The 21,221-nt window shown below is 40.1% G+C and overlaps 1 protein-coding gene across 1 annotated transcript in view; it reads right to left on the minus strand.

Annotated features, from left to right (window-relative positions):
* Cbl (E3 ubiquitin-protein ligase CBL) overlaps positions 1 to 21,221 on the minus strand; it is a 253,881-nt gene that overhangs the window by 4,430 nt on the left and 228,230 nt on the right. Inside the window, exon 7 of the mRNA XM_065226080.1 lies at positions 20,530 to 20,673. Within this exon, the coding sequence (XP_065082152.1) occupies positions 20,530 to 20,673 (144 nt within the window). The remainder of the gene's footprint in view (positions 1 to 20,529; positions 20,674 to 21,221) is intronic.

Consider the following 21,221-nt stretch of genomic DNA (forward strand, 5'->3'; position numbering starts at 1 on the left):
CGGAAATGGGGTCTTCCAAAATCCAACCTCAGGCAAGTATGATCGCTTTCTGAATAATTCCGTCCCTGAAACGATTATCACTTCTAGTCGAACTTCAACAATGAACTCCTTCGTGATTGACCCATGTTGGACACCGGGACGCACGCCTGCCATATGTGTTATGGAAGCCCCTAATTCATCCATCACAGTCGAGTTATTCCTGCCACCGACCTCCAGCCGTCCCTGTCCTGTGTTTGGATTTGATGAAGGGGTCTTGCAAAACCCTATCTCAGGCAAGTACGACATTATTTCGAACAATCCACTTCCTGAAATGTATTATGCCTACAGCCGATCATTTCCGATAAAAGCACAACCTGCTTCATTCAACTCGACACTCGGACGCACACTTGCAACTAGCCTTGTGGAAGCCCCTGATCCTATCATCGCAGTCGAGCCTATGCTGCCAGCGTTCAACAGTCGTCCCAGCCCTGCGTTTGAGTTAGGAGAGGGGGTCTTCCAAACTCCAACTGTAGGCAAGTACAATCAGCAAGCAACAACTGCTCTGTATGAAAAATTCTTGGTTTCCAGAGTGCCATTGTATATGTCTGCTCCTCGACAATTGTGGTCTGAAGATAACATTAATAGCATACCAGCCCCACCATACCAGAAGTCGAGACGCTCCACAGAAAATTCACCGGAAGAAGCATTCAGATCCTCTGATCTAGTCCTCCCGACGATTGACGACTTACACCATTATGATGAATCAACTTCTGTTTGTTTACTGGGACGCACTGCCGTTGGCATCATGGAAGCCCCCGAGCCCCCCGCCACAGTCGAGCCATTCCCGCCAGCGACCTGCGACCCGTGTGCGGGCCTGGTGAAGGGGTCTTCCAACCACTCGTTTACGACAAGTATGAACTCGTCCATGTGAATTCAACTGTTGATCCGCCACTTCGTTTCAGTTCATCTTCGCTTATGGCCACCACTTCGAGCCTTTCTACGTCAGGTGATCTTTCACTGCCTGATAGTTCACCGTTCTCTCGTGCGGATGCTGGTCAAATTACCATTGACACGGCTCGCACCGAACCCTCTAGCGGTTTACGTGTCTACTATCAGAACACCAGGGGGCTCATGACTAAATTGGACGATGTTTATCTGGCTGCGCTTGACGGGGAATATGACGTTTATGTATTCACGGAAACTTGGCTCGATGGGAGGATCAATTCAGTGCAACTGTTTGGTGACTCTTTTACTGTCTATAGATTAGACCGTAATTCATCCAACAGCATTCGTACTCGCGGTGGTGGTGTGCTCATCGCTGCTTCCAACGAATTCGCCTCCTGCGTAATCTCCAACGGACTATTTACTACAATTGAAGCGGTTTGGGTTAAGGTCAGCCTCACTTCGCAGAACATCCTCATTGGAGCGGTGTATATTCCCCCTGAACGTCGACATGACTGCACCACAATGCAGCTTCATCTGGATGCTACAGAATTTGCATCGTCCATGGCTGATATAACGGATGTGCTTCTTCTGCTTGGTGATTTTAATCAGCCTGGGCTTAGCTGGTCACCCTCAGGCCAGGGTTATGCGTTTCCAGATCCGATTGCATCTTCAACTACTCCTGCCAGCGGCTTGCTTGTTGACGGCACGGCTTTTTATGGACTGAGCCAGATAAACCTTGTTCCCAATTTCCAGTCTCGTTTTCTTGACCTGGTTTTTGTTAGCGAAAGTGCACTTCTGGACTGTGTCGTCGCTGAAGCGCCCGATGTCATCGTTCCTCTTGACAATTTCCACCCTGCGTTGGATATATATATATATATATATTACTAACGGATCTCAAATTCGTTTTGATGAAACCATGACTGCCACTCGGCTCAATTTCCGGAAGACCGATTTCCGTTTGCTGAGACGTTCCTTGTCCCGGATCAACTGGAACGTGTTGAATGACCTTGATATCGATACAGCAGCCGCTCGCTATAATAGCCTTTTGCGTGACTGTGTTTGTGCTTCAGTACCGAAGTGCCAACCTCCAAGAAAACCGCCTTGGTCTAACGCTACTCTCCGCAACCTGAAACGAGTGCGATCTAGAGCTCTCCGTGCTCTCACTCATCGACGATTACGACCCTTACCAAGCGAAATTTTTCAATTGCCAGCAATGATTATCGCCACTACAACAAGCTTCTTTACAAGAGGTATGTAATTCGTACTCAACATAATCTGCAATGCCACCCCAAGGGATTCTGGTCGTTTGTGAATACTAAGAGGAAGGAAACTGGACTGCCGTCAAAAATGTTTCTCGGCAATGACGTAGCATTGACAACTGAGGACAAATGCAGCCTATTTGCTAGGCACTTCTTAAGCGTCTTCTCGAATGACTCCCCATCGCAAGCAGAAATTGAGCGAGCCGTCCGTGATGTGCCAACCGACGTCGTAAACATGGATGTTTTTGCCGTAGATGTACAAATGGTTCTCTCTGTGATGAGTAAAACCAAATCATCATTTTCACCAGGTCCGAGTGTTATTCCATCTGCAGTCCTAAAAAAATGCTCCGATATCTTAGCTGCTCCGTTGACCTTGCTCTTCAACCTGTCACTTCGTCAACAGAAATTTCCCGCACTATGGAAACGGTCTACTATGTTCCCTGTTTTCAAGAAAGGAGGCAAACGCAATGTGGAAAACTACCGTGGGATTACCTCGCTTGGGGTTGAATCTAAGGTGTTTGAGTCGCTGATAAATGAGAGATTGTTTGCTTCCTGCAAGCATTACATAACTACATGTCAACATGGTTTCTTTCCTGGCCGCTCCGTGGAAACTAATCTCGTCAGCTTTACGTCGTTCTGTATGGAAAATGTATGCAAGAAACTTCAAGTGGATGCCATCTACACTGATCTTAAAGCTGCGTTTGATAGAGTTGTGCACGACGTTCTGCTAGCAAAGCTTGAAAAAATTGGATGTTCTGTTTCCTTCTGCAGCTGGCTTAGATCGTACCTCGTGCAACGTGAAGTTACTGTATGCATCGGAAACTACTCATCGTACTGTTTCTCGAACAGATCAGGAGTTCCACAGGGTAGCACTTTGGGACCAATGCTCTTCTCTTTATTTGTGAACGATGTAACGTTTATTCTACTACGAGGAGGTAAATTGTTTTTTGCCGATGACTTGAAGATTTATCTAGTCGTTCGAGGCTATGCCGACTGTTTAGAACTACAAAACCTTCTTGAAATCTTTAATGATTGGTGTGAACGTAATTTTATGGTCCTGTGCGTCTCAAAGTGCTGCGTAATTAGTTTCCGTCGAACTAGGACTGCCATTTTGTTTGATTATAACGTTGCTGGAGCTGCAGTTCAACGTGTCGATCAAGTTAAAGACCTCGGTGTCATGTTGGATGAAAAGCTCACATACACTCGCCACTTCTCAACCACGATCGACAAAGCTAATCGACAGCTTGGATTCATGTTCAAGATATCTAAGGAATTTCGTGATCCTCTGTGTTTTAAAGCCCTTTACTGTTCATTGGTACGCTCACTACTGGAATTCACGTGTGTTGTCTGGAATCCCTACCAAGCTGTATGGAGTGGACGATTCGAAGCTGTTCAACGCAAATTCGTGAGATACGCATTGCGCTATCTTCCATGGAGTGACCCGCTGAATTTACCACCGTATGCTGACCGCTGTCGTTTACTGGGTTTGGATACTCTTGCTAAGCGACGAAACATATCGCAGGTCGTCTTCGTTGCTAAAGTTTTGCTCGCAGAATATGATGTTCCTGAGTTACTGGCCAAAATTAATCTGTATGCTCCTGCCCGAACACTCCGTCCGAGAACTATGCTGCAAACAGTTCCTTTGTCGCCAAGATTCATCAATTCAACGAAGTCTCTGACCTATTTGACTTTGACATCAATGCCTCGAGGTTTCGTAATCGTTTGCTGTTGGCCAATTTTTAATTTTTAATGAGTGACTACATTTAGATTTAAGTGTTTCATTGATCCTATCAAGTCAGATGGACTATAATAATAATAAATATCTAAAAGATTGTGGTGATTAGGTCAAAGTTCTCCAGGACTTAAATACATTTTCAAGGCCATGCATTTTTCACTTAAACTTGGCACATGGAATATTTTCAAATAAACTTGCTATTCTACCAGAATTATTTCTGGCAGACATGGAATCACTTGTCGGACACTTTGTCGATAATCGGCCCATCAACAACGGATGGAATTTCGAACTTTTTTAATTTATTTTCGAAGTGTCAAATTTAAGCGAAAATTCACCAAATGAGACCAGGAATCAATTTTGACAAACAACTTCTCGAAAATCGGAAGATAGAAGAATACATAGAACAATCAATCACATCATTCGAGCAGTTTAAAATGACGTTTTCTACCACTCGACCTTTAGACCTTTACCGTGGAACAATGTTTTGAAAAAAAAAAAATCTTCTAGAACCTCGAGAAAATAGGGTCTTAAAGACCGTTCCGATAATTATCAATACACTAACGATGAACCGTCATTTCAAACTGCGAGAAATATTTCACAAAATTCTGGCTGCACCTTGGTGTTTACATCCTACTCTAACGCGTGTTGTCAGTTTTTTTTTTGTGTGAAAATGCGTGGCCTAAAAGGCTAAACACAGCAATCGCAAATTTTCCAATACACTGAAATCCGTTTGACAACCCACAATGAGCGCGTTGCGGTAAAAGCTAAATTGTACTAAAACCCTTTTTTAACATTTTGGAAAAACGCGGTGCGGTTGAGTGGCAGCCAGAGAAGTGCTCAACATTTGCAGTTGTATTTTTTTTTGTAATTTTGAGTTAACCAGAACCTTCAAGACGTGAACCAAATAATCATCTAACGTCGTAGCAACCGGTGGATTTGAACGATTTAAAATTGGTTCACTACTTGACTAGCCTACTGGTCCCAAGCAAATCGATTAACGCACCCCATTCTAGTCGAAATTCTAGTACTACACTAGATTGTATTCGCTATGAATGATTGACAGATTCGTGGATTTTCCTATGTTTCGAGGGGTGCATCGATTAGCTTGGGACCGCAGATAGTACCAGAGCTGAGTCAAAAAGTTGAGCACGTTTCTTGGGGACCTTCTAAGCAGGGCCCCACAAAGTCACTTTCTATCGAAAAGCGACGATGAAGCTGTCAACCATCACTTTCACTTCTCTTCGAGCAGATCCCCGTCAACATCAACAGAACCACTTTCGATCAGTTGGCATGCTGTTTGTTTTAGCTTGACTAGTCTTCATTTCTTCTTTCATTGTCAAATGAACTGTTCGATCCAAATTCGTGCAGTTTTTATGACTTTTGTTGATTGTTCACTCGGTTCATTTAAGCGTATGCGCATAGATCTGTGCACGTGGATGTCAAATTTATCATTGTCGGGTGGTTTGTTTACCCATCAATATGGGTATTTTTTTAATCTGGGTGACGTTTAGAGATCGAAAATTAATATCCGACGCCATTTTGAAATCGAAGATGGCAGGTTCCGATTTACGAAAAAGTGGAAATACAGTCAAATGCACATCAATATAGGTATTTTTGAAATCGGGATGGCGTATAGAGGCCAAAAATCGATAGCCGACGCCATTTTTAAATCCAATATCGTGGCTTCCTATTTCAGAAAAAATGGGAAATGCTAATGCCGTGGGTATTTTTGAAATCGGGGTGACGTCCGGAGATTGGAAATCAATATCCGACGCCATTTTGAATTCCATGATTGGGGCTTCTGGTTTGAGAAAAAATTGTAAATTCTATCAAATACCCATACAAACGTTTTTTTTTAAGAATCAGGGTAACGTCTAGAAGCCGGAAATCGATATCCGACGCCATTTTGTTATCCAAGACGGCGGCTTCCGATATGCGGAAATGTTTCAAATATTCTAAAATATGGTTATTTTCTGAATGATGATGAGACGCAGATGCCTAAAATTGATGTCACGCCGCCTTCAAATCCAAGATGGCGGCTTTGGTACAGAAAAACTGTGAAATACTGTCAAATACCGATCAATGTTGGTTTTTTGGATATTCAAGATGGTGGCTTCCGATTTCAGAAGAAGTGTCAAATAGCCTAAAAATGGAATTGAATATCGATTTTCAGCATCTACGCGTCGTCCTCGTTCCGAAATACCCAGATCTTATGGTATTTGACACTTTTTGTGAAACCCGATGGCCGCCATATTGGATTCCAAAATGACATCGGATATCGATTTTTGGCATTCACACGTTGTCCCCATTCTGAAAATACCCATATTGTAGGGTATTTGACACTTTCTGAACCCTGATGGCCGCCATATTGAATTCCAAAGTGATATCTGATATCGATTTTTGGCATCTACGCGTTGTCCCTGAAACTCCCTGCGCTTCGGTCAGAGAGCGTATAGGGCGTCGTTGTGCCAATTTGGTCGTGGCAGATTTCGAGTATGAGAGAGTAATTGCAGTTAGATCAAAAGTGCCTGAGAAAAATGCAAATACTTTCGCAGATTACCCGAAGTTGCGATAGTGAAGGTATGATCACAGACAAGCAGACATAACACTCTTAAAACCTTCATAGAAATCGTTTTTAACGGTCAATTTAAATGTTTCTTAGTTGGTAGTACCGCCACTTGTGGTGCACATTATCAATTCCCTAGCGTTTGACGTTTACATACTACAACCATCTGTTGAATGTATTGCACATGAAAATATACGACAGATGGCGGTAGGGTTTACAATAATAAATGTTCAATGTGTTGTGTCTGCTTGTCTGTGAAATAACATGGAGGTAACGTTAGAATAAAATCAAAACATTGAGAAATATAACGCATCACTTTCAGAAATATTTCACTTCGCAACCGATGAACCATTCTGACGGCCATATGAGTACCCAAGTAACCATATAGTCACAATATAGCTTGTATATTCTTACTTTGCTTGACTATGGTTAGTTGGGGAATCTGATGAAACTGTCACTTCTTGAAACTGATCCCTTTCGTATTTCTTTCATTCTCTTTTCGCACACGGAGCGCTCGGTGCAACAACGACTTTGGACGTGAGCCTCGTCCCAGATCACCATGGAAATTCATTTCAATTCAATGAAACCGACCAAGGACGATCTACGGAAGGAAATTGTCGGTGAAGCACGGAATGAAATACGAAGCGTTAGAGAAAAAGTCCAAGGGATTCCAAATGAAGTAATCAACGATGGCGGAAAAGCAGCATATGGTGAGAGCTTTCCAATTATTTAAAAAATATATATATATCAAAATTAAACTAAATACATGCCAGGTTTGAAAAAAATATATTTTCGAACCTGGAAGCGTGTATGTAATACCAATATCCATTTGATGACGGTGATGCATACATGCGGGGCTTATTGTAAGTGAAAGTAACCTCGGAATGGGCGTGACTCTCCAGACATTCTGAAATGGGTTGCTGGATCTGCAATAGAGCTATCACCTTCTAACTCCCGGACTAAAGCTGTCTAAAATGGCCATAAATGCGACATTGTAGAGAGAGTTCTTCCATAATACCACTGCCGGCCAGTGGGGGTTAGATTGAATACACACACACACACACACACACTACGCGTTGTCCCTGAAACTCTATGGCCACCATATTGGAGTCCAACATAGCATCGGATATCGATTTTCGGCAGCCACGCATTGTCTCCGTTCCGAAAATACCCATATCTTAGGGTATTTGAAACGTTTATGAAACTTGATGACGGCGTCGAATATCGATTGTCGGCATCCCTGTTCCGAAAAAAACCCTATATTGTAGGGTTGTTGACACTTTCTGAATCCTAATGGCCGCCATATTGGATTCCAACATAGCGTCGGATAACGATTTTTGGCATGAACGCGTTTTTCCCGTTCCGAAAATAACCATATCTTAGGGTATTTGACACTTCATAAAACAAATGGCCACTATCTTGAACTCCAAAATGGCGTCGGATATAGTTTTTCAGCATCTACGCGGCATCCCCGTTTCGAAAATACCCTATTGTAGGGTATTTGACACTTTTTTTTCTTCTGAAACCCGATGGCCGCCATTTTGGATTCCAAAATAACGTCGAATATCGATTTTCTACACCTTCGCGTCGTTCCCGTTCCGAAAATATCCGTATTGTTGTGTATTTGAGACTTTCCCTGACCCCGAAGAATGCCATCTTGGACTCCAGAATGGCCTCGTTAATTTAATTTTCGTTTAATATAAAATAATATATTATTACTACAGATAATCCAAATGTTATCCCTATCGGCAATCGATATTGTGCGGATACTATCCGGATACTATATTTTGATGCCTGCGTCGTCAGGTCGTGAAAAATCGAATGAGCCCCGAATTGAAGTGAAAGAGGAAAAAACGAAGGAAGCAATTTTCGAGTCATTCATTGAGTCAATTGAAACAAGTCTTTGCTTCAAATGAAATTAACTGAAGCACTTGACGAACGAAACAAGTGATAGTCCAGTCATGTTTGAAAAGAGGAATGCTAACTCGATCGTGACTCGATCAGTGGCGTCGCGTAACCTCACTGTTTACCTGTTCAACAACTTTGAAAACGTTATTTAGGGACATGCTTACATTCAAATCAGTTTCAAAAGGCACAGGATCTTCTAGTTTCACTGATTTGTATCAATTGGAATCAATATTGTTTTATTTGTTTACGTTTTGTGAGTTGTTGAACATGTAGATTAAGGTTAGGGCGACGCCACTGGACTCGATTACAAAAAATACGATGACTTACACGAAAATGATATTGTTCGAAATGAACCGATTCTGCGGAGAGTTCATTTTCTTTTCTTTGTTTCGAAAATGCAGAACCCTGCCTTCTAGTCTTAGAGTTACCTCAATGGTCGTAGTATGTAATCAGAATCATGCATCCGGACATATTTCGGGTACCCCCGGAGAACTGGTCAGATGCTTATTGATCCAACACCTACATGCGACACATCAAATTTCATGATAACTCAAAAATATGATCATTGGTGGCCATATTAAGTACTGAAGACCACGTTGGTCAGATCCGAACATGTTCCGGATACCTCCGGAGAAGTTAAACTTGGACCTACATCCTCATGTGACACACCAAACTATATGAGAATTCAAAAATAAGAACATGGGTGACCATATTAAGTACTCAGAACCACACTGGCCATACATGTTGCGGATGGTCCCGGGGAGTTTCATAAATTTCCCGAAGTTTTCCTGAGGCCAATGGAACTTCTCTGGAGTTCTCGGAACTTCCCTGAAATTCTCTTCAGAACTACTCTGAAGTTCTCCTCAGAATTACTTTGAACTTCTCCTCAGAACTACTGTGAAGGTCTCCTCATAACTACTCTGAAACTCTCCACAGAAATACTCTGAAGCTCTCGTCAGAACTACTCTGAAGTTCTCCTCAGAATTACTTTGAACTTCTCCTCACAACTACTCTGAAGCTCTCTTCAGAATTACTTTGAAATTCTCCTCAGAACTACTCTGAAGTTCTCCTCAGAACTACTCTGAAGCTCTCCACAGAAATACTCTGAAGTTCTCCTCAGAACTACTCTGAAGTTCTCCTCAGAATTACTTTGAACTTCTCCTCACAACTACTCTGAAGCTCTCTTCAGAATTACTTTGAAATTCTCCTCAGAACTACTCTGAAGTTCTCCTCAGAAATACTCTGAAGTTCTCCTCAGAATTACTTTGAACTTCTCCTCAGAACTACTCTGAAACTCTCCACAGAAATACTCTGAAGTTCTCCTCAGAATTTCTCTGAAGTTCTCCTCAGAACTACTCTGAAGTTCTCCTCAGAATTACTTTGAACTTCCCCTCAGAACAACTCTGAAACTCTCTTCAGAATTACTTTGAAATTCTCCTCAGAACTACTCTGAAGTTCTCCTCAGAACTACTCTGAACCTCTCGTCAGAACTACTCTGAAGTTCTCATCAGAACTACTCTGAAGTTCTCCTCAGAATTACTTTGAAGTTCTCCTCAGAACTACTCTGAAGCTCTCTTCAGAATAACTTAGAAATTCTCCTCAGAACTACTCTGAAGTTCGCCTCAGAACTAAAGTCTCGTCAGAACTACTCTGAAGTTCTCCTTAAAACTACTCTAGATCTTCGATGAAGTTTTCAACATTTTCCTGAAATGTACGAAGTTGTCCGAATATTCTCTTGAAGATCTTCAAACTTTCTCGCTAGTCGGGACTTCCCTAAAGATATCTTTACTTCCCTAGAAGTTCTTTTATGTTCTCATTAAATTAGATGACCATGAAGGGACTGCTACTGGTCTTAATGCCGATTCAGAATGTGATTTGTGAGTTGGTTAGTAGGGAGAACGAAACCCTGAAGGAGTAAGTGAAAGGAACGTTGAAGATGTTGGTAGATCGATTTGTGGCGGGGAGATTCGTGACGGAGCTGAAATCACAGCTGAAGGAGGTTAAGTGGAATTGTAAAATGTTGATTGGTCAGTTGTTGGTGAGCTCCTGAAAGTTGACATCGGTGAGTTGGTTGAAGGATAAGTTTGTAGCTCTTAGACACGACCCTGGTGCCTTGAAATAGAATATTTAGGCTTGGCGGAGAAGAAGTCCCGGCGAAGTGTAAAGAGACCGGTGTTTTCCATGGTGCCAGCGATTGGAGCATTTCATCATCGCGATGTTTGCAATCATCCTTGTAGAACTGATCCGAACGCAGCTTTTGAACTCTATGAGGTACGCATTGATTATGGAATTCGAGCCGCACAGAAGGTCGTAAGGGGATCGGTGTCCATACAAAGGCCACCATCTGGCTGTATTGGTTTTATCAGTGGTCGTTTAGCATGGTTGATTCCGTAACGCTTCACCACTTCGTTGATCAGATGTATTCGCCTTCGATGATCACCGGTGTTTGCTTTTCTACCATCGACAGCACTCCAGCTTTTACAGGTGTTTTCTGGCCAAAACTGCTTTTCGCCAGAGACATCATACTTCTCTCCATTGGACTATCTTACCGTGTGGAAATATTAAACCCCACCTTCACCAGGGAAATCTGATTCCGATTGAAACTTGAACGCTGGCGACGCATTTTTAAGTCGATGGCTTTCGGGAGAAACTCCTTCCGGAAGCCTTCATCTGAATCTGAAGATCATCTGGACCAGTTTCCCCTGATGATGCACGCTCGCTACGTCTACTTACCAGCGTCACCTGTGGTTCACCGAGTCCTCATCATACTCCAATCCATTAGTCGGAAATTGGAAGTGTCGCTCCAAACTTCGATTCGGTGGCTGAGGCCGTTGCTTATTAGGTTCAGTAACGAACCGAGAGTCACGACAGTTAGGATTTGGGATAGGATTCCACTGTAAACATTCAAATTAACCGGGTTGCCTAACATACTATTATACAAACAAAAAAAATCAGTATGATGACACTCTCGGCACTACCGGCACAGCTGTGGCACACTGAGAAAAAAAGTTGGTGCAAAATGCATTTGTAGAGTGACCACCCTTTGGCCTTCGTTAACTTCTTAACAGATATCAAATTGTCTCGGAGTTCCGAGACAAACAGTACCACCTCAGCACACATCTTGACACCGCGATTACTGGTTCCAGAAATCATTCCAGCTGCTTATCTACTGGGGACTGTCCATCTTTAGCAACATTGATAACAACTGGTTGGTCCAATGAGCTCCAACACTTGAAGACGTTCTTCGTATTCATCAGCTTGCCAAGTTTGAACGTTATCTTCCTGTTGTTCTCCCGCTAGGAAACAGCACTGTCAGCCATGAATACAACGGACTTCGAACCAGCTACCATGTTTGCGTTGCCTTTAGTCTTCTTGCATGCGTCCTCTTTTTTCCACATTGATGGCACTTTCCGTTAAACTTGCCGAACGTCTTCGGTTTGTCTCCGGCAAACGCAGTAGACTTCTCCTCTGAAATCTTCATCGGGTCACTCCGCTTCGACTCTTTGTTGATCAATCGTGACTTTGTGTGCTCCGGAAGATTTTCTAGCGCCATCACAAGCGGGTCGTAAGATTTCGGTAACGGCAACGATAGTCAATGTCACTCTCCTCAACATGGCAGCCATTCGAAATTAACGAATCAGGTCTTTGAACTCCAGGAGATGAGCGCGCATGGACGTTACTTCCTTCAGGTGTAGCCTAGCAATCTGCTCCTTATAAGAGTCTGCTTCTCTGCTGACTTTTTTTTTGCAAACGTGTCCTCGAGGCTCTCCAACATAGCCTTCACGGTAGTTTTGTCCCGAACACAGCCAAGGTATTCATCGGCTACAAAACTCACCAGCGTTGCCTTCGCTTTACGGTCCATCTCTTGAAATTTCACCGCTTCTGCATCCCATACGTTGGAGGCTTCCAAGTAGGTCTTCACTGTCAGGGTCATAGTTTTGAACAGCGGATTGTGGAATTCCGTGGATTGAAACTTCCTTTCGTGAGTCACCCATAACCTGTTGAGGTTTCTTCTACTAAGAGCACCCGCACCAATGCGTTGCTAAAGCTGTTTTAGCAAACTCCACCATAACGCAGTAACCGCACTGGGGGTTGCTATTCAAGTACGGGAAATAACCATCTGCCGCTCGGTGAACAGCGGGTTGACAAATATAGCAGCACGATAGCAACCGGCCCAAGCGTTGCTATCTATGAAATGTTTGTTTTGTTTTTCATTTGAACATTGTGATAAATGAATAAACTTAGAATTGGGACAAAAATGTGGACCCAACCATGGAACGGTCCTTCAAAAGATCCGGAACATCCGTAAAGGGGGGCCAATTCGTAGAAAAGATCCTAGAGCTCCGTATTTTTTTAAATCACTTATTTTGATGCTACATTAATGAATTAGGATCTGGGACCAGCATATGCAATCAGGTAGCGGTGTGGTTCTCTGGAAGATTTTGAACATCCTCAAATGTAGTCAATTCGCGTAAAAATCCTAGTTTTATTTGGACTTCCCTGAGGTTTTGAATCTTTCCTGAAGTTCAATATTTTTTTATAGTTCCGAAAATTTTAATCGTATATATCAATGTTTTTGAAGACCTCGCATTGTTTCTGAAGCATCGCAAAATTCATGAAATTATTGAAATATTCCATAATTCCTTTGAATTCCTTGAAACATTCTGCAATTTTCCTTAAATAAATGAAACTGATATGCGGATCTCTAATCATCAACGAAGTTCCGGAAACTTCCCAAAATATAATGAAACTACCAAAAAATCTATATACATCTCTGAAGGTCTCTAGACGGTCTTGAAGTTTTCGGAACATTTAAAAGATCTCGCGATTTTCTTGAACATAATCTGATCGTCGTTGAAGTTCCTGCATTTTTTTGCAGTTCTGCATTGAATACCACGGAACTTCCTTAAAATTATTTCACATTTTCATGATGCTCATGTAAGATCTCTTATGTTTCTGAAATTTAAATAAAGGTCTTGGTACATTGATGAAAATTCGGAAATTTACTGAGTTTCTTGGAATTTCTTAAACATTCTTCAATTTCCATGAAATTAGTTTATGTATTTATTTTTTTTTTTTCATTCATGAAGTACTCGCAACTCTATTGAAGTTCTTGGTACTACCCTGTACTAAATAAGAACTATCAAAAAATTCTCGAAGTTTTTTTCTGAATTTTATTCAATTGACCGGAATTTATCGGAGCTTACGCATACAAATCTTCGATCTTCTCTGAAAGTCTGGAATTTCTTGAATTTCTCAAAGTTATAAAGTTATTGGAAGTGCCGTTAATATCTCTGACATTCTCTAAAGCTCTCTAGTTTAACTTCTTTGAGGTACTTGGAAGTTCTTTAAAATGTCAATTTTCCTCAAGTTATCTCCACATCTCTGAAATTATTTTGACTTCCCTAAAGTTCTCTGGATATCCCTGAATTTCTCAAATTTTCTTAAAAGTTCCTGCAGTTTCGCCAGGATGTCGATACCAACTTTAGACAAGCTAGTGGGAAATATTCACACATGATTCCTTGAGTTCTGAAAATTTCTGTTAACAACTCAATTCTGCAAGGTCTTCAAACCTTCTGACGTCCCTGAAGTTTTGTTTCTGTTCTCCGGTAAAATTTCTTTAAAGATCAACAATCTTTCCTGACAATCTGCTAATTTCTCGGTAGTTCTACCATAGACGTAACTCTAAGACTAGAAGGTCCCGAAAAACCGTGCTCAACTTTTTGGCTCAGCTCTGGTACTCTCTTCGGTCCCAAGCTAATCGATTCACCCCTCGAAACATAGGAAAAACCAATAACCCCTCATTTTATCTGTCAAACTTTCATAGCGAATCAAAACAAACCTTGTGTAGTACTAGAATTTCGACTAGAATGGGGTACGTTAATCGTTTGCTTGGGACCAATAGGCTAGTCAAGTAGTGAGCCAATTTAAAATCGTTAGTTTCGTATTGATTGTTGGTTCTACAGATTTCTTTAAAGTTTCCTAAAAATCTACAAAGTTCCTGAATCCCTGAAGATTTAAGATCCTTGAAGATCAACAATTATCTCTGATGTTCACAAAATTTCTAATAATCTTAAAACTTCTCGAAAGTTCTGTAATTTTCTCTGCAGATTTTCATGATTCAATTAATATCTGCAAATATCTCTGAACATCTAGGTATACAATTTTCTAAAGAATTAAAAGATTATCTAGAAATTTTTGAGCTTTCCGGAAGTTTTAGGAAGTATTCTGAAGTTTTTCTAATTTTTGTGAAGCTGTGCAAATATCTCTAAAGATCAGCGAACTTATCTGAAGTTCTGTAAATGTCTTTCAAAATCCAAGAACCGCAGTAAAATTCTGAAAATTTATTTAAACATCTGCTAATTTTTGAGTAGATTTACGACTTACCCTCTGAACTTTTCTAAAGTTCCTAAAATTTATTTCAAATTCTGTAAAGTTTTCTGAAGTACTGTATTTCTGCTCTAAAGATCTACGAACTGCCCTGAAGTTCAATAAATTTCACAGTAGATCTCCGAACTTTTCTAAAGTTCTTTAAATTTCTTTGTGGATTCTTGATCTAAAGATCGGCGAACTTTCCCGAAGATCTGTGAGTTTTGCTGAAGTTTTTCTAAAAACGTACGAACTTTCTGACGTTCTACAGACTTCTCTTAAGGTCTGCGGACTTCTCTTAAGGTCCACGGACTTCTCTTGAGGTCTACGGACTTCTCTGAAGTTCTTTAGATCTATCTATTTCCGACTTCCATGGAGTTCTGCAAAATATTGGACTTTTGCACTTCGCTGCGATTTGTTTTTGGAATTGAGGTGCTTTTCTGACACTTTCTGATTTTTCTGAAGATCTCACATTTGTGTGAAACTTTCTGTCAAATTCCTGCAAATATCTTTAAAGCTCTGTAAAGTTGTCTTAAGCTCCGTAGCTCTACTCCCAAGATCTACAAAAAAAAACTCGAGGCTCAAAAAATTGCTCAGTAGATCTGCAAACTTCTCTGATGTTTTGTAAATTCCTCGTGGGTTACCCTGAAGATTTGAAAATTTCCTTGAAAATTACCTAAAGTTGTCAAAATTTATCTGAAAATATTTGAGCTTCTTTGAAGTTTTAAATGTCTCTCTCAAGATCTACAAATTTTCCTGAAATCGTGTAAATATTTTTTTTTTAATCGCCGAACTTCCCTGAAGTTCTGCAATTTTTACTGAAGATCCATTAACATTTCTGAGATTCTTGTGATTTTTTCAGAAGTCCTGTATTTTTTTTTCAAAGTTCTGTAGCTTTGTTCTGAAGATCTATGAACTTTTCTGATGTTGAATAATGTTTCGAGGACCCCCAAACTTCTGTGAAATACTTTATATTTCACTGTAGATTCTTGGACTTGTCTGAAGTTATGCGAATTTCCCTGAAGATTTGCAAAATTTCGCTTATAGTTTTACAAATCGATTTGAAATTATTTTTGCTTGCTTGAAGTTTTGAAAATTTCTTTGAACATTTATCTGAAGATCTACAGATCTCTTGTGATTTTGTTTTTATGAATTTCTGTTAATTACTTTTAATTTGTTTGTAGTTCTGTTCTCAAGATCTACGAACTACCTTGAAGCTCAAAAAATTTCTCAGTAGATCTCCCACCCTCTCTGAAGCTAAAAAAAAATCTATGTAGGCTCTCAGACCTGCTGTCTGGCATGCTTATTCTTATACAATACATGCTTCGTATGCTTCCTTTTGACGGTTGCCAGTCTCTCTTTTTCGGCTGTTTCCTTTTTACGACGATTTTAATCCTCCACATACAAATCAGTGAAGAGCGAGCGTGACAAGACTCTCTGAATAAACTTGTCTCGTTCGCACACGTTGTCTTAGCTGTCAGATGCTTGTCAAGTTCAGTGTCCTTAAACGTTTCAAGAAACTGGACGAAAAACTTCTATTGAATTACGAATGAAGTGATAATTGGAAAATTCCCTGAGTGGAACCAAAATTCCCTGAATATTCCAGGTTTTTCCAGAAAAAATAAAATTCCCTGTAAATTCCCGGTTTTTCATGTTTTTTAAGGTAGTAGACACCCTGGAAGTTCACGTGCCTTACTCATAGGTCTTTAAGCTTAAATTTTCCAGCATTTAATGGAACTTCCCTGAAGCTCTTGATCTTGGCTGAAGTAAATTTTCCTGAAATCTATTAGATTGCCCTGGAGCTGTCGAAAGTTACTCTTAAAGATCTTTTAACTTCCCCACATTTCTATAAATCAGAACTTCTTAAAGGTTTCAATTTTTTCTGATGATAATAGATCTACCGTATTAAATTCGACCAACCGAGCATGGTACATTCACAAGCTAAAATATGTAATCTAGTAATCCAGATGGGCATTTTGGTGCGCAACTTTTATAAGATGAGCATACGAAGATCGATGTTTCGATCATTTTTACTAATTGACCACTTTTATGGATGTTCCAGATCTCCCAGAAGACAGTTTCGTGACCACCAGTGAGCGCATGCTGGTCCCAGATTCAAATTCATTCATGTAGCATCACAACAAGTGATTTAATAAAAAATCGCTGGGATATTCGGATCTTCCCGAGGACCGTTTCTTGAGTACCTGGGTATGTAGTTGAATCTTAACCTCCAATCTTCAGTCTTCGTGTTTTTTTTTTCCTCTGTTCGGGACATAACACTACTGCGACCAGTAATTTGATGTATTGTAGTATATCCCGTGTCCTTAGTTTAGTACATGTCGTATTACTCCATCACTATTGAGAAATGATGAAGTATTCGATTTTTTTACAGTTGTCATTCTTGCCTTCATCGCAAGCAATTGATTCTAATTGAAAGGTTCCGCTATTTATACCCTTCGGAGTTGGAACACCCTCCAAAGGCACGCCCCTTTGTCAGTCAAAATTGGATTCCTTAGCAACAAAAATAAGCAATGACACCGATAATGACCATGCATCAGAACCATAGTCTTAACTAGGGAACAACGAATAGAAGATTAGGAATCACATATATGAAGAATAACTAACTCAATTTTTCCTTGTTTCAAGATCATCCTTGGTCCAGGCAACCCGAGGACTTATCACTATCAACAAGGCATAAAAAGTAACAAGGACTAAGATGTGTTCCTTTGATTACTGAAAAATCCTGTTCCCCTAGTTTGAAGTAGTCAAGACTAGGAATCGGTGGTACACACTTAAATTTTTTCGCCGAGATTCCAACAGCCGAGCAGTTCTGCAATTTATTTTGCTGAGATTCAGTAAAACAATTGCCGAGACTCAGCTAACAAATAACATTTTGCTGAGATATCAGCTAACAAACAGATATTTTGCAGAGATATCAGCAAAAGTAAATGCCGAGGTAATAGGCTGTTGGAGATTTTACCGAGCTAGATTAAGTGTGTAGATCTTACATCCTATAACGTACCACGAAAAGGTGATCTACCCACGTTACGGGTCTTCGTGGTTAGGTATATCAATATTGTCGAAAAAAAAAACAATCACGAAACTCTGCGATCAAATTCAGTTCGAAGTTCGACGATAAGTTTAGCAACTATCGGTGTGAAAGCCGAAAACGTAAATTCGCAATCGTGATAGCAACGACCGGTGCCTAAACAAGTTGCTTACTAAAATAGCAATGGCTAAAGTTGTCAAACTAGCAGCCCGAATAGCAACGCATTGGTGCGGGTGCTCTAAGCAGTGAAACAAGTAATTCAAGTAACCAGAACAGTTTATTAAATAGGTCTATTCAGCTTGATGGCTTGACAGAGAATGAATAAAATTATAATTCCAACATCTTCATACACACTTAGTTTTTTTTCTACCGAGTTCGGCTGTGCAAATCTCGGCAAAAAAAGTTTTACTGAGATCTCAGCAAACATTTCATTTGTTTTCTGAGATTCAGCTAAGCATTATCCGAGTCTCAGCAATCAAATGTCACTTTTGCTGAGATCTCAGTGAAACTTATTTTGCTGAGATTTGCACAGCCGAGCTCGGTAGAAAAAACTAAGTGTGTACACCACTATGATCGCTGGCTTCATCAAATGATTGCTTCGTTTCTCCGATCTAGGTTTGTTTTGATGTTCGCTTTGAGTCACGTCACGATTGAACTTGTTCAAGTGTTGCCAAATTTATGGCACAACAATTCCATTTGCCATTTTTTTCGGCTGCTAAAAAAAACTGGCAAAGTCACGCCCTATCAGCATAAAGTGCTTTGCTGCACGATTTGCAAATTGTTCAAAATTGGTGAACTCCCATTTTTGAAGACATTTCGAATTATTTGACTTAACATTAAAACCCCGTTCAAAGTTAAATCGTCATCTCTCGTTATTCCAAAAAGCTGAAAATAAAACATTAAAACAAGAACATGCAATTTTCCAAAGACAACACTGTGCACATGGTTCCAAAAACATCAACTAAACTGCAACTCCAATCGAAAAAAAAAAACATGCTTCCTGGTGGCGGTGTGAATGCGAAGACTAAATGGTTATGATAAGAAAATAAAACTCAAAACGATGATGATTTTTTTTAAAGATTTTCCGTTTCGTTGTATATTTGTCTTGCGGCTACTAAATATTTGCATAGCTTTGCAGTTTCTCTTCTTCTTTTTTCTACTAATACTAGGCATTGAAGTTTCGCTCATCATTATTTGGGAGTACACACTGTTGTCTATTGTCCAGTACAGCAATAAATATCTTACGGGTATATTATCGTTTTGTTTTTCTCTCTTTGCTCTAATATTATTGAACTAATCTGTTCGTACTTTATGGATTAAGAAGTCTTTTCGGGAATGAGTTTTCTACACCTAGTATTTCCTCTATGATTGGAGACGAAAAAAAAAAACAAATATGAAGCACTTTTTCAATAAACAGAACAGAAGATCATGAAATGTACATGGTTTCATATAAAAAAATAATATGAATGATGGGCTCCACGCGCAGTTAAGTCGCTTCCAGCGCAGCGTTGTTTTCATTCCGCCAAACCCTTACGTGACTAACCTATGTGAACAAAAGCATGCACAACCATGGCTGATCCAATTATCTTTTCACGGATTTTTGCTTTTCGATCCGTACTGATCCAATCTTTTGCTACAAAAGTTTTCCGTTATGTGCACCCTTTCGCTTCTTTCCATATCATCTAAAAACTACTGATAAATGTAACTAGATAAAATTATACTCTCTGTTCACGTTTCATTCAACAATCACATTATTCGAAATTTCGCGCTAGATTTCTACAAACTAATAATTTTGCTGATGCTTGCGATTTTTGCTTGTTTGCTACAATGCTTCACACTCAAATTCATGCAAAAAAAAAAAGTTAGCCTCTTAATCTTGTTCCGATTGTAAATTTAGATTGAAATTGGATTCTGGATTCAGCAATAATAAGCCAGGCTCTTTTCGGTGTTCGGATTGGAAGCATTTTTCTCACAGACAATTTGGCAACACTTGGGAAATTCAAAAAATAAAATTTAGTCTGGTTGGAAGAAGTTATCAGATCGCAAATCACTGGAATCTGTGTGTTTTTTTTTTGTTTTAATTTGGGGGAAACTTTGAGCTGGATTTATTTTTTTATTTTCGGAGCTTGGGAGCTGAGAACTTCGATGCTGACGAATAAATAATTGTGTTTACTTTACGTTTCTATCTACCTAGCTTAAAAAAAATCACTAAACATTAATGTATGAAAACACATCTCACAATTCGACAATGTAATAAACATTTCCGTATTTTGTTTAGCTAAAAGTCTATAATTTACAATCATCAGGAAAAAGTAAAAACAAAAGAGGATGGAAAATCTACTGGTTCCAAGGGAATGAATCTAATGCGATGCTACTTGAATGCCAAAGTTAGGTGAATTCCCGTGCTTTGAAATCGGATGGGGGGGGGGGATGCCTTAATTTGTAAAACTTCAAAAATCTAAAAACATAAAACACAAAACAACCGTTGTCGGTGTGTGATTGAACAGTTTTTGAATGCAGGGTTGCTAGATTGTGGGATTCTTCGATGAACGAAAAAAAAAAACGTTGAGGAGTAAACTATAATGAAGCACTCTAAGCTAAGTGTAGCAATTCAGGCGAGCAATAATGACAAAGAAGGGGTGAAAGAGAGAAAGAAGAGACAGCAGCAGTTGATTTGCTGATGCGTGTATGTATGTGTGTGTGTGTGTTCTCACAGTACCTCAATGTCGTCGTCGTGGTCGTCGTTCAGCTGCAGCTGCTGCCGGCCGTGGGCCGAGTTGCGGATGTGCTGTCGCCTAGGGTCGAACGCGTCCACCACGATCTGCTCGGTGCCCTTGATTTCCGCCCGACAGAAGGGGCAACCCTGTTGGTAAAAGGACCGAAAAAGTAGGTTAGATTTTTTTTGCAAGAATGTTTTACGTAGCTGGCGGGACATTAGCCATAAGTATCATAGGCATAAGTTCGTATGTTAGGCATACAGACGTTAAGTTTAACAGACGTAAGGCATAATGGATGGTAGGGATACTTTTGAACTAGTGAAATGGACGGTAGGTATAGTGCTGTCGCTAGTTCAGGGCTGGTAGCGACCAATGCTGTCAAACATAGTGATTTTAGTGACCATGTTGAAGAAACAAGTGACCAAATGGTGACTTATAGTTGTAAAAAAGTGACTAAAAAGTGACCTAAGAGACGAAAAGTAGTTGTTCTGATTTCACACCAAATAAATGTTTGATGTTTTAGACTTATTCAATTAGTATCTTATAAACACTAATGTACAATATTAGGGATGGTAGCGCTAATGCGATATAATAGTAGTGACTTTAGTGACTAAAATTACGGAAATAGTGACCAAATAGTGGCTTTTGAATAATAAATAAGTAACCAATAGCTATATTTATATCACAGACAAGC

The sequence above is a fragment of the Ochlerotatus camptorhynchus genome, unplaced genomic scaffold, assembly GCF_037179485.1.
Source record: "Ochlerotatus camptorhynchus isolate MF236.1 unplaced genomic scaffold, CSIRO-AGI_Acam_v1.1 ptg000244l, whole genome shotgun sequence".
Classification (NCBI taxonomy): Eukaryota; Metazoa; Arthropoda; class Insecta; order Diptera; family Culicidae; genus Ochlerotatus; species Ochlerotatus camptorhynchus.